Below are 14,555 nucleotides of genomic sequence, written 5' to 3'. Positions count from 1 at the left end.
TCTTGGTAATTCTATCAATGTGCTGCTTGTGTTACTTGTGTTTCTATACAGAGCTGTATCTCTCCTTTCTGCAAGCCCTCACCCCCAAAGGAGCTATCTTGCAGGACTCAGTTCAGTGGGGCTGGGTTCCTCCAGTCCCCAAATCAGTCCTACACACAAACACACACAGATTAATGTGACACGCCTGACCTGGCCAGGTTGATCAGCATGGACAGCCTGACACCCTCATATGCCAAGAATCAGTTCATCAGAGCAACACTAAACTGCAGTCAGACACAAGCACAAAGTTAAACAGAATACCTCTGAATCTGGCTGGGTGTCCAGATGACACCCTTATGGGCCAGCATTCAGTTCATTAGGGCACGTCTGAGCCAAACTGGGTCAATCAGCCTGTACAAGCTGATCCCCTTATGTGTTTCAAACTCAGCACGTCCCAATCTTTTAGTTTCTTGATGAGCAGACCCCACAGTACTTTTGGGCTTCACAGGGATCTTTAGCTTAGGTAAAAGAAGCGTTGCTGCAGAGCAAGTGGGGAAGGAGAAGTAAAGAAGGAAAAATATACTCAGTTACCACCAGTTTGACTATAAAAGTTATTTATTGCTAAGTAGATTAAATATATAATGACACTAGTAGTAATAGACATGCAAAAGAAAATCAAACACAAACAGTCACAGTATACCCTGGTTTCACTAAGTATTTGGGGAAACTTAGCTCAAGCTTAACTAATACAGTTCAAGTTCAGAAATCTATGCTTAGAGAGAGAGAAGAGAAAAGAGAGAAAGCTGGGATCTCACCAGTCCAAGGCACTCGGGTTGCAAAGCTGGCAGGTCAAAGTTCTCAGCACAATCCTGGAAGGGAGATGATCTGCCTCCTGCAGCCTTTCCAGAAGAAAGCGGGTGGTGTCAGCACACACACTGCTGCTTCTTTTACAGATTTTTATACCCTCAGTTCAACTTCTTTCAAGCATTCTCAATAGTGTAAATCAAATTGTCTTTTCTATTGACAAGGGGTTATCTGGTTGGAACATGTCAGGAAATTGATTGATACTCAGGAAATACATACTTAGGAGCCAGCTTGACATTCCTATGGATAGCAGATATACTGATGGGATATCTCCTGGTGCCTTCAGAAACAACAGATAGCTTGCAGCATCAGGGTTTTGGATTTTTGCTTGTTGTGAACAAGCATCAGCTTAGCATGACTTTTCCAGATCTTACTATAGTCTTTTAACAGACTTAAGGCACTTATTGGAGTGTTCATAACCTGTTGTGGAGAGGACTTTCACTAGTTGTCCTGGGAAAAGTATGACAACATTTGTGGACAAGGCTCCAACAGGCTGGACGCTGTGATGAACCCTGTACCATTATTCAAATGTTGCTCATACCCCCAACTCGGTGTATTGCCTCAGCATTCCCTAACCCGGCAACCGAGTTTTAGCCAATTAAGTTTACATAGGCCTCCCATAGTGGGACCGGGGAATGTACAGCCCCAGATGCCTAGTAAACTTACTTCTGCTTAGAGGTGTGTGTGGCGGGGGGGGAAGAAAAGTCCTGTGTAAACCCAGATTAGAACTGGTCTGATAAATGCTGAGCTGGGTGTGGGGGTTAATTAGCATTTGGAGCACAGCTTCCTCATCATGCAGTGCTCCCCTGCTTCGCTGATCCCAGAATTCACTGCAGTCTCTGCTTCAGGCTTTCTGTTCCCCATCTCTCATGTAAATGAATGGTCATCTGGTCCCATTTCAGATGCAAATGAGACCTAGGGCAGTTGTTTCACTTTTGTCACCCTTATCTGGAGGGGTGTAGGTGTGTGTCTCACTGCATTTTAATCAGTTTCTGTTTAGGTAGAGGAGGGGAGGGGAGGAGGATTCTTTGTGAGTCAGACGGTCTGTGTCCTGTGTCAGGGCTCCCCAAGAACATGGAGCTGAGAGGTGACAGTTGCCCCATGGCTGGGGCCTCTTATCACCCTGCTTATGGCTGGGTAAAAATTCCTTCCATAGCTCCCTCTTGCTCCATGGTGGGGGCTTCTTATCACCCTGCTTCTTGCTGGGAAAAAATTCCCTCCCTCAGTAGGTCCCTGTTGCTCCATAGTGGGGGCCTCTTAGCAGCCTGCTTGCTAGGGAAATTATTCTCTCCCTCCCATTTTGTGGCCAGCAACAGTTAAAAAATTACAATATTTAAGGGTTGTAATGAGGACAGCCACAGCCCCTGTGATGGGCTAAGAACAATTATAACGATACAAACCTGACTGCCAGGTCCAGATGCCAGCTGACATTTCCTCTGTGGACAGGTTATACTGCAATTATACACTGCCACCTTCCCGGAAGCACCTGTTGGAGACAAACTATTGAACTAGAACTCTGGTTTGACCCCCTTTCTGGCATTTCCTGTGCCCTCTTAAGCCCTGGGTCAGGCTGTATTCCTGGAATTGAACAGTCTATGCTGGTGGCTCAGGGTGAAATGATTTCCCCTTGAGTGAAGTTTTTGCAGGTTGCCAGCTCGATGCCAAAAAGTACATTGCCACAGAGTTGTCCTGCATTCCTCTGGCTGCCTGGGCTTTTTTAAAAACTATTGCAATAATGCTGCATATAAAAGGAAGAAGACTGAAGCCAACCCTACTCCATTCTCCTGACAAACTGAGAAATTCTTCACTCCAAATACTGTCTCATCAGTGCCAAAGGCTTGTAGGCAGTAACACAGCAATGAGGGGGAGGCGAACGTGGCCCTCAGGTGCTGGCCTGGGGGGGAGGTGCCAGCCAGGCTGAGAGGCCGCAGCGCCTCCCGCGCTTGGTGTGTGGCCAACCCACCCAGCGGGTTGGGCATTTGTTTACCTGTTACAGCTGGCAGGTCCGGCCACTGCCCTTCCCCTGGCACCCGGTGTGCCACAGCTTTGATTTCCCTGTGGAAGTGCCGGGGGGGCGGGTGAGGGGGTGCTATGCCCTGCTCGGATCATCCCCAGGGGAGTGCATATGCAGGCGTTGGCCCCCAGGTGCCGGAGCCCCACGGTACACCACTGCTTGTAGTTTTCTGGTTTTTTTAATTGAAAAAGGAAGCCAGTATTCATCAGCATACTTTCAGTCAGGCAGGAGAGCTTCTGTGGGCTGACTTGCTCAATTTTCCATACTGAAATGAGGAGTGTAGTTTAACTTGTTGGGAAGTACAGGAGACATGTGGGGTGATTTCTCTCTAGTGCACTGTGTTCTCCCCAATCCTGGCTCCCCCACCAATATTATGCACACACGGGATGCTATGAGCAGCTGAAGTTAACTGTCCCTTCTTCATGATAGGCATGCAAGGTTCAGCATTATTGGAAGGGGATAAAAGTGAGAGGTATGTCACTGTGTGCACTTCTCCCTTGGCACTGGGGTTTCTATCTCATACCCCTTTTCTTCATTCCTTAGTAAACCACCCCAGAAGTATCACATGGGACACCAGCCTTAGAAATAAGCAGGGATCCTGGTTTTCTCTGTTTAAAAATCCTAAATGATCTGATTTTAAACAAAATCGCAAATCCATGATTAAAATGAAACACCATATATATATATAGGCATCCATTGAATACAATGTTTTATTGATGTATTTACAATTTTAAAGCAATTTGGAAGTCTGCCAGTGCCTCAATCACTATAACAAAATAAATTCTAAATACCTATAAATTTTGGCATTTGATTTTGGGTTTTTTATCATACAAAATCAGAGCTCCCCCTGACCCCTTCGCTCACCAGAATGTGAATCCACCTGTGGCTGTCCCCCCTCCCCCCACCCTGCTGTTAGAAATGGAGTATTGTTAGAAATGCACAGCTTGCATCTTGCACCTGATAAGAAAGAAACACTGCCAAGGACTTTTTTCCTTGGCCAGCCTTGCCACAGCTCTTCTTATACTACATCGCAGACTCTCCCCCAGCTTCTCCCTAGCCTTTCTCATGCAGATTACAGAAGCTGGAATTCAACTGACTGTGTCCTTGAAAGGGGGGGATTTAAACTCTTGGTGACCTATAGTATTCTCTAAGCATGCTCAATTAGCTGATGCATATTTACCTCTCCACCCTGCATACTTAAGTAGTTAATTATAATATACATGCGATGGATGTAGTGATGTAACCACATGCATGTTTGTATGAAACGGAAATGAGCTGTAAGAGTTCCTGTTTCTGCACACGTGCCCAGGAGGAAAAAGATAAATACAGCCTGCAAAAATTCCTTGGTGGATTCAGAGTAATCTGAGTTTTTGACTCTGCTCTGACCCTATTTGCAAATACACCTTTTGTGCCATCTAATGAGTGTGTGTCTGTGATTTTAGTGGCCTCCAAGAAACGGACCGCAATTTTTTGCATCACTGCTTTGGGGCACTGAGCTGCCCTCATATGCTGGTGCTCCGGCCATTCCATTGCCCCTCATTCCCACAGCCCCCAGCCCTGCTGGCGCCCCTCACTCCTGACCTACAGCCCCCTGGCCCTGCCAGTGCCCCCCACTCAGGACCCACAGCCCCCTTCACACCTCACCCACAGGTCCCTGGCCCTGCCAGAGCCCCTCACTCCCCACCTACAGCCCCCTGGCCCTGCTGGTGCCCCTTACTCCACACCCACAGGCCCTGCTCCCCCCAGCCCTGCCAGAGGGGGTCACCAGGCTTAGGACCCCCCACCCTGCTGCTGACCCATGGGGGCCTCCATGGCCCAGTGGGCAGGACCCAACATACTAGGGTAGAGCAAGTGGGCAGCTCTGTTATGCTCCCCAGCAAGGCCCTATGGCTGCACATGCCTGCCCCAGCCCCAGACCCTAAGTCCCATGCATTGCCCCAGCTGGGCAGTGCCCCCAGTGCTAGCCCTGCCCAACTCCCTCCCTCCATCACTATGGGGCTCTCAATCCCCCCCACTCCAGACTTACTTGCAGGGACCTGTAGGAGCTGCTCCCCATGCTGCCTGGCTGCCACATGTAGGTGTGAGTGTGCACATTCACATGATGCCCCTGGCCTGATCACTCTCCTCCTGCTCCCCACAGCTCCTTATAGGCTGGAAACCTGCCATTTCCTGCGTGTTTTTCCTTTAAAGAAGAAAATCTGTGTTTTTCTCCTTAAAAAGACAAAATTCACATTTTTCCACATTTGTCCATGGTAAATGGAAAACCCAGATCCCTGCAACTAAGCCACGTTGTACATGGTTTGAGCCTAACTAGATCCAAAAGGCATTTTAAACATATACATGATAACATTCCTGGCAAGGTGTAAGGTCATCAGTAGGATCACTTGAAGCATTTAAAAATCATACATTAGAAAAGAGTCCGGAGTGTGACTAAAGATTGTGCTATATTTAACAATAAATATTGGCCTCTTTTTTGCCTTTTAGTTTCCAGGCTTTTGGGCTATACTTCAGTCAGTTTTTAAGCTTTTCTCTGTAATTGAAAGGGCTAACAGCTTTTTTCTTTCTTATAAAAAAAAGAAAGAAATTAAAGCATTAGATAACTTCAGGAGCAGGTGTTTGAAAAAAATCAAATCCTGCGTGTTTTGGCAGCTCTGGCTTGAAGCTGATCATGTCACACTTCCTGTCAGAAGCCCAGAGGGAACTGCCTCCACCTGCAGTGCATTCCAGTGCAGCTGCTCCCAGTGCAGTAATCTCCCCTACTTCTCTTCCCCCTTTTTCAGGTTATGACCATGATTTTCCTTTTTTCCCTTAGATTACACCTGGCTCCCTGTGCCATACTTTGCAGGCTATCATTGTGTTGCTGTCTATGACAATGTCCCCATAATACTGGCCTGTCACTGTAACAGTAAGAGTAGCTGTGCACAGGAACTTAAGGTATACATTATGGAGACCACATGAGAAAGCACTCCTAGTTTGAATCCATCCCCAGGTACAGCAAGATGTTGACTAGTGGTCCTCAACCTTTTCAGACTTGGGCACCTCCTGGAAAACACCAGCTTAGTTATTACTTGTTTTTTGACTGCTAAAAAATAATACAACAATTTTTCTCCTGAATAAAACCTCAGAAAAATCACATCAGGTCAGAATGTCTTTAACCATATGGATTCCTATTCACGATCTCTGAGTTTGCCTTGTGAATCGTATTTGCATGCCTAACAGTGCTAACATTGTGTGATATTCCATAGTACTCTTGAAAGGATCTCAAGGCACCCTAGCTGAGAATCACTGATGTAGGTTGGCTACCCCGATGCTACTTAAAAGTGTGCCTATTCCTTAACGGAACTTGCACTTGATTCTAGCTGAGCAGCGTACCTGCATGTTACATGTATGTTGGAAAGATTCAGTCATGTACACCACCTTTAACCACCCATGTCTCATGGAAATTTTTCATTAGGTGCCTCATATTCCCATTCGCTCCTATAGACCAATCTTCTTGGCTAGACTACATCTCCCATGAGGAAGCATTGTTTTTTGTCTTAGTGAGGGGAAGTCGTTACCTCTCAGCTCCATGTTCTTGGGGAGCCCTGACACAGGACACAGACTGTCTGACTCACAAAGAATCCTCCTCCCCTCCCCTCCTCTACCTAAACAGAAACTGATTAAAATGCAGTGAGACACACACCTACACCCCTCCAGATAAGGGTGACAAAAGTGAAACAACTGCCCTAGGTCTCATTTGCATCTGAAATGGGACCAGATGACCATTCATTTACATGAGAGATGGGGAACAGAAAGCCTGAAGCAGAGACTGCAGTGAATTCTGGGATCAGCGAAGCAGGGGAGCACTGCATGATGGGGAAGCTGTGCTCCAAATGCTAATCAACCCACACACCCAGCTCAGCATTTATCAGACCAGCTCTAATCTGGGTTTACAAAGGACTTTTCTTCCCCCCCACACACACACACCTCTAAGCAGAAGTAAGTTTACTAGGCATCTGGGGCTGTACATTCCCTGGTCCCACTATGGGAGGCCTATGTAAACTTAATTGGCTAAAACTCGGTTGCCGGGTTAGGGAATGCTGAGGCAATACACCGAGTTGGGGGTATGAGCAACATTTGAATAATGGTACAGGGTTCATCACAGCGTCCAGCCTGTTGGAGCCTTGTCCACAAATGTTGTCATACTTTTCCCAGGACAACTAGTGAAAGTCCTCTCCACAACAGGTTATGAACACTCCAATAAGTGCCTTAAGTCTGTTAAAAGACTATAGTAAGATCTGGAAAAGTCATGCTAAGCTGATGCTTGTTCACAACAAGCAAAAATCCAAAACCCTGATGCTGCAAGCTATCTGTTGTTTCTGAAGACACCAGGAGATATCCCATCAGTATATCTGCTATCCATAGGAATGTCAAGCTGGCTCCTAAGTATGTATTTCCTGAGTATCAATCAATTTCCTGACATGTTCCAACCAGATAACCCCTTGTCAATAGAAAAGACAATTTGATTTACACTATTGAGAATGCTTGAAAGAAGTTGAACTGAGGGTATAAAAATCTGTAAAAGAAGCAGCAGTGTGTGTGCTGACACCACCCGCTTTCTTCTGGAAAGGCTGCAGGAGGCAGATCATCTCCCTTCCAGGATTGTGCTGAGAACTTTGACCTGCCAGCTTTGCAACCCGAGTGCCTTGGACTGGTGAGATCCCAGCTTTCTCTCTTTTCTCTTCTCTCTCTCTAAGCATAGATTTCTGAACTTGAACTGTATTAGTTAAGCTTGAGCTAAGTTTCCCCAAATACTTAGTGAAACCAGGGTATACTGTGACTGTTTGTGTTTGATTTTCTTTTGCATGTCTATTACTACTAGTGTCATTATATATTTAATCTACTTAGCAATAAATAACTTTTATAGTCAAACTGGTGGTAACTGAGTATATTTTTCCTTCTTTACTTCTCCTTCCCCACTTGCTCTGCAGCAACGCTTCTTTTACCTAAGCTAAAGATCCCTGTGAAGCCCAAAAGTACTGTGGGGTCTGCTCATCAAGAAACTAAAAGATTGGGACGTGCTGAGTTTGAAACACATAAGGGGATCAGCTTGTACAGGCTGATTGACCCAGTTTGGCTCAGACGTGCCCTAATGAACTGAATGCTGGCCCATGAGGGTGTCATCTGGACACCCAGCCAGATTCAGAGGTATTCTGTTTAACTGTGTGCTTGTGTCTGACTGTAGTTATTGCTGCTCTGATGAGCTGATTCTTGGCATATGAGGGTGTCAGGCTGTCCATGCTGATCAACCCGGCCAGGTCAAGCGTGTCTCGTTAATCTGTGTGTGTTTGTGTGTAGGACTGATTTGGGGACTGGAGGAACCCAGCCCCACTGAACTGAGTCCTGCAAGATAGCTCCATTGGGGGTGAGGGCTTGCAGAAAGGAGAGATACAGCTCTGTATAGAAACACAAGTAACACAAGCAGCACATTAATAGAATTGCCAAGACCCTAGCCCTAATAAATGAGCACACCCCAAAGTAGCGGGCAAATCTGATAACAAAGTGATACATCACAGTAGTCTCGTGGGCAGACTACTTCATAAGGAAACAAAGTCCAATGGGATAGCTTTACCCAAAAGAAAGAACGAGGGTGTGAGGGACCTAAGCTAGTATTTCCAAATGGAACTATTTTCATTTTTAGGCAAAACCTAACAACTCTTCATTTTTGAGCACTGAGAAAAAAAGGAAATATGGCTTTACATGAAAAACAGACACTTTGTGGGGGGAAAAAGCATAGTTGAAAACCCAATTTTCAGCCTCCCCCAAAAAAGGGTTTAGATGGAAATCTTTTTACCAGTTCTAGTTACATCTAGGGGATTTAGATGTGTAACTTCTATTAACTTCACCAAGAGCCGTGCATCTAAATTTACTCTCCCCTTTTGCATAGCCTAGCCCTGATATGTGTTTTGGAATAAAAACAGATGCAAAGGGACTAAGAAATTTTCAGCATCTCCTACATTTTATTATCTTGGATAATAAAATACAAGTCACACTGTTGTAAATGCAGGAATGTTCACATTTCCTCGGATGTAAGTTTGGCTCAGAATATCCTGAACCACCCTTAGTTTTCTCTTTCTTTCTTCCTCCTTTTTTGAAACTACCAGTTCTAGCACTGGTGTAGCTCTTTTCATGACTGTATTGCTCTTCAGCCTCAAGTCATTGTCTGTGACCTCTCTGCCTATGAAGCAGCCATAGGTAGAATGACTGAGTGATCAAGACCACTGCTCTTCATTCTGAATGTGTAGCCCAAATTCCGTCCTTTGGTTATATAGACTCAATGAAGTCAATGAAGTTCCACATGGTGCAAATCAGGATCCCTGTGTCTCAAAACAAATTCTTTTTAAATAACCTGCTGTCACATATGCATGTCTTTAAATAAGGTCTGATCCTGCAAGATGCTGGATTCCTCCTGGTTGCCAAAGCATGTTGAGGATATCAACAGATAGCAGGTTGGCCTCTCAGGGAAAGGATTCAGAAAGGATTCTGTGGTTGTGGAAGCCATCTCCTCAGTATGGCGGGGTTTTATCAGTTTGGGAGTGAGGGGAGTTCTTTGGCCCAGTCCTTCCCCTCAGACGTGGTATTTTTTCAGCAATTCACTTTGCCACTGCCGCTTTCTGTTGGGAAAGGAGATGGGGATCTTGATCTTCCTGAAGTCCTCTATGCACTTCCCCAGCTCAGACTCCAGTGCCCTGCGCTCCTCACTAAGTGGTAGCACCTTGGAACAGTTCTCCACCCCATTCTCCTTGATGTTTGAATGGTCACTATTCCTCATCTGCCCCATCTGCTTTACCTCTTCCACATTTTTTAGGGTCTTGGAGAAATCCAAAGTGTTAGGCCGAGGTGGGCATTCCTCTGGGGCTTCCAGCTGTGGCAAGGAAGCTGTTGAGCTGGGTTCACCAGTCTCTACCAGGGGAACTTTGTCAGCAAGGTTTGACCTAGGGGCCAGAGCTAGGTCAGGTCCACAATGGCTGTCCATGCTGGAGGCTGGAAATTCACAGCTGCTGTTCACGTCAGATGAGTCCATGCGGGTCACTAGGGTTTGGTTCAGTTCTTCTCTTGCCACAGAGATGCTGTCTGCTGCTACAGAGGTGTCTACTGAGGGAGAAAACAGAAGTCCATGTTAGGATATTTGAGTCCTCTATACCTAAAAGATTGCAAGGCATGTAATATCCTCAAAACCTCAGAGTGAAAGTAGTGAGGGCTACGGCAGTCAGCAGAGAACCTAGCTTGTTTCTCTTCACCTGGAACCTGTTTTAATGGCATTTTTAGGGCAGTTACATGGGAAAGGAATCTGACAAGTGCTTATGGTTATTTAGCTGCATTAGATTTTGCCCTTTTAGAAAGGATCATCACTTCATTCCTACCCCCCATATCTTTAATTTCTCTGTCTAGCAATCAAGGAGAACGTTACCAGCTGGGGAGCCTCACTACCATCTCCATCTACATAACCCTACTGCTGCCCAGACTACAGTTCAGAAATAACTGCTTTCATTCAAATAACAAACAGGTGGGCACTATGGTGTTCAGCATTCACTTCTAGCCAGTGAATCTTAACTCCTTTGAAGTCAGTAGCCAAGCTCCACCAATAATCTTTACAAGTACAGGAGATTAGAGCAGTCACTAGGCACATCTATACAAGATGCTTAATGCACAGTACACATTCTACTTCACATTAGTGCATCATGGCAAAAGCTGTGCTAATGCACAGTAGAATTAGTCTGCTGTGCATTAAGCATCACAAAAAGACCGTGCACCTTTGGTACTGTGCAGTAGAACCAGCTACTGCACATTTAGTTATTACCTCATATTAGAGGTACTAAAATTAATGCACAGTAGCAACAGCATTTTAATGCACATGTAAATGCACCCAGTGTGTATCATATCATTTCAGTGTGTATCATATCATTTCAGAGAGACCTAGACAAATTGGAGGATTGGATCAAGAGAAATCTCATGGGATTCCTGCACATAGGAAATAACAATCCCATGCACTTCTACAAGCTGAGGCCTCACTGGCTAGGGAGCAGCTGCATAGAAAAGCACTTGAGGGTTACAGCGAACAATAAGTTAAATATGAACCAAGAGTGTGCCCTTGGGCATGTGTAGACAAAATGGGGGCCCTAAATTGAAGCGGTGGGTTTTAAAAAACACTGTTTCACTTTTTGCTGATTAAACCCCCATGCCACGCACACACCCCACTTACTTATCCACCTAGCTGGTGGGAAGGGAAGAGCAAGCTGCCGGCAGGCAGAGCGATCCCTGGGTTGCAGGGAGGAAGGGCTGGTGCTTCCCTCCGTGGCAGCAGTGGCCCCCCACCAGGCACCTGGCTTGGATGGTCTCGGTGAGGGGTGGGCACCGCAACTGCAGAGGGAAGCATCAGGCCCCCGCATAGCTCAGGCAGCAGGCAGGCTCTGGGGGGGAGGGAAAAAAATCAGGCTTCCTACTTTTCTTGGGCAGAGCCTGCTTTCCCAGGCTGTTGCCACAATGGCTAATGGCATCCTGGGCTGCACTGGTAGGAGTGTTGGCAGAAGATTGAGGGAAATGATTATTTCCCTGTATTTGGTGCTGGTGAAGCCACATCTGGTGTACCGTGTTCAGTTTTGGGCCCCCCACTACAGAAAGAATGTGGACAACAAAAATGGTTCAGGGGCTGGGGCACATGACTTTCAAGGAGAAGCTGAGGGAACTAGACTTATGTAAGGAGGGATTTAATAGCAGCCTTCAACTACCTGAAGGAGGGTTCCAAGGAGAATGGAGCTACTGTTCACAGTGGTGGCAGGTGACAGAACAAGGAGCAATGGTCTCAAGTTGCAGCAAGGGAAGTTTAGCTTAGCTATTAGGAAGAATTTTCTCACTAGGAAGGTAGTAAAACACTGGAACAGGTTACCCAGAAAGTTTGTGGAATCCATCCTGGTAGGTTTTTAAGACCTGACTAGACAAAGCCTTGACTGGTATGATCTAGTTGGGGATGGTCTTGGTTTAAAAAGGAGATCAGAATCATAGAAAGTTAGGGTTGGAAGGGACCTCAGGAGGTCATCTTGTCTAACCCCCTGCTCAAAGCAGGACCTCCCAAGCTCCCTTCCAACCCTATTTTTCTACGATTCTGTGATTCTGTGTATGGGCTTGGCTGTTTTCCATTTCCTATGCAACTCATAAAACCTCACACAATGGAATATCTTAAGGATAATTTGCAGAGCTGGGCTCAGCTCTTGTTCTGAAACAGGACTGTGGTTAGAAAGCTGAGCCCTGTTCATAAATCCTTCTGCAAACCTGAACTAAGATAGTGGCAAACATGGGGCTGAGCTGTGGGTTGGGGTGGATATCATGTAGAGCAGCAGTTGGCAAAGTATTCTAGCAGTGAACTAGAATGGCTGGGCCAGGGTCCAAGGAAGTCTGGCCCTAGGACCCAGCTGTGGCTGCCCCCATCACTTCTCCCCAGCTGTGGCGTGGGCAAAGCCCCCTGCTGCTGAAACACCACCCAAGTACCCCTTTGCAGGCCGGCTCCTATGGCTCCATGGACAAGACTCCTATGGCTTCATATAATTTGGGGAGCTGAACATGCTGGAATAGAGCTTAGCTGTGTGATGATTTAAATGAGCAACCCAGAGAAATGGAAACTAGAGAGTGAAGAATGAGTTACACCGTCTCCGACAGGACTAGCTGTTCAGTTTCAAACAGCCTCCAGACAGTCACTGTTCACTTTTGTTTGTTAACATGATTGTAAAAGCAGCAGTGACGGCACTGGAAACAACCACTATGTTTCAATTACTAGCCCTAGGAACAAATCAAACAATAAGAGATGCTAATGGAAACTGATACAAAACCATTTAACAAAGGTCAGCCTTAATCCCTCACCTTGGCTTGGGGAAGAACTGCAGTCTTTGACTAATCCCTGTGCCCAACCATGGAGAGATTGATTACAGGGCTCCTCTCCTAAACTCATCTGATTGTTGCAGACTTTTTAAACTTATCTTGTCAAGGCAGCAGCATCCTTGAGGTTCTCTTATGAGTAGAACCCCCTCCCCCACCCCCAGCTGGCAACACATTATCTGTAGCTAGGAGGAAGCATTTTCCCAGCACGCGTGTATCCAGCCCAATTGCACGCCAGTGTGTGCCTGAAACATTACAGATAGGAGACAACTGTGAAAAACAAGGCAGTTCCACTTGCATGCTTCTAAAGAAGTTGCTGCTGTGTGACCATCTCAAATTCGGAGACACAAAGGGGAATCCTATAGATTAGTGAGAGCTGGATAGAGAGTGAGCTGAGCAATTTATGCAGAGCAATGACTTTCTAAAGCCATATATTTTGTTTTAGCTGCAGCATTACCAATTATAGCTGGCAGAAAGCTTTAAAAAAAAAATTTGGGGGCTGGCCATTTCTCAACGTTAGAATTTTAAAAAGCATTTTCTTTAAAAAAATACTTTTCCTACTATTTTATTGTTTTTTCTTTTAAATTTTTTTATGTTACTATCCTGTTATTTTGCTGTATTTTACATTGCTTTGCATCTTGTTGATCAGATTAGTCTCATGGAAGATTTTTTTTTTCCAAAATGGGAAGCCTTTCCCTTGTTAATAATATCGAATAGTTATACAGCATATAGCATCAATAACTCTTTAAAAAATCGGTATAGTTTTTCCCATTTTGCAGATGTAGAAACTGAGGTACAGGGAGGGTAAGTTAATTGACCAAGGTCAACCCAACAGACCTGTAACAAAGCTGGGATTAGAACCTACATTTTCTTGTTCTTATTTTTGTTCAATAGACCATATTGCCTTCAATCAGAAAACTGTTGTTTTCCAAATATCAAAATAATTGACTAATAAACTCCAGCTGCACATTCTGAAAACAAGCAAAGAAGAGTATTGAAAAATTCAGTGGGACGAAGAATGCTTTTAATTTTTTCTAAATCCCTATGGAGTTTATTCCTATTTAAAACACATCTGCTAGGAGCAAGTGTAATGAAGGCTATGTAGATAGCTCCATTTTAAGCCTTCCTCCTGAGTTAGAAAATTTCAGAGAGAATTTTCTTTCCCCCAAAGCCTTTTGTGAGGTAACAAGAGTTCTTGGTTATATTTCAGTCTTTTTTTTTTAACGTGACATTTACTTGTCAGCGCCAGCACTAAAATGTCTGAAGGTAGAAAGTTGAAATTGATAGTGGAAATATCCATGACTAAAAAGTGACCTTGAAAATTGCTTTGGCGTTGGCAAATCTCTCCAGGAAGTTCAGTGTATGTATCTTATTCCCAAATTCTTTGGCTGCCGTAGTTCAAAGTCTGTCTATCTAAGTACGTGGACAACCCTATTCAGCATAACCAAATGTTTCACAGTTAACTAACTTAATTATTCTCCAATCGAGAAGCATCTTTGCACAAATGTGGAGCAAAAGCTCAGGGACTTACAAGTCACATAAGAGGCATGAAGGTGAAGTGGGAAGAGAAGTCTCCTGAATCCTAGTCTAATGCTGTAGTTATTAGGCCAATTAAGGCCAATCTTTTTGATCAAAGTACCACAAGGTAAGTCCCTCACCTTCCATGAGTGCCACTTTGATCCCCTTCTTGTCTCGGATCTAGTGCTCTGCTCTTTACTCCTTTACTTGCACTCCCTGCTCAATCTGTTGCTCTGCTTTCTGCTTCTTGCCCTGTCTGAAACTGCATTCC

General features: G+C 45.1%; 1 protein-coding gene across 2 annotated transcripts in view; it reads right to left on the bottom strand.

Moving 5' to 3' along the window:
* Positions 1-8,898: 8,898 nt before the first annotated feature.
* LOC149858410 (BTB/POZ domain-containing protein KCTD8-like) overlaps positions 8,899-14,555 on the bottom strand; it is a 131,964-nt gene continuing 126,307 nt past the window's right edge. Inside the window, exon 5 of one of the 2 annotated variants that reach the window (XM_090060393.1) lies at positions 8,899-9,991. In XM_090060393.1, the coding sequence (XP_089916519.1) occupies positions 9,465-9,991 (527 nt within the window). In that variant the 3' untranslated portion in view covers positions 8,899-9,464. The remainder of the gene's footprint in view (positions 9,992-14,555) is intronic. The other variant, XM_090060394.1, reaches the window with a different exon arrangement.

The sequence above is a fragment of the Crocodylus siamensis genome, chromosome 8, assembly GCF_052110815.1.
Source record: "Crocodylus siamensis isolate JL-2025a chromosome 8, ASM5211081v1, whole genome shotgun sequence".
Classification (NCBI taxonomy): domain Eukaryota; kingdom Metazoa; phylum Chordata; order Crocodylia; family Crocodylidae; genus Crocodylus; species Crocodylus siamensis.
The sequence above is the reverse complement of the archived record's forward strand: the minus strand, read 5'-3'. Positions and strand labels throughout refer to the sequence as shown.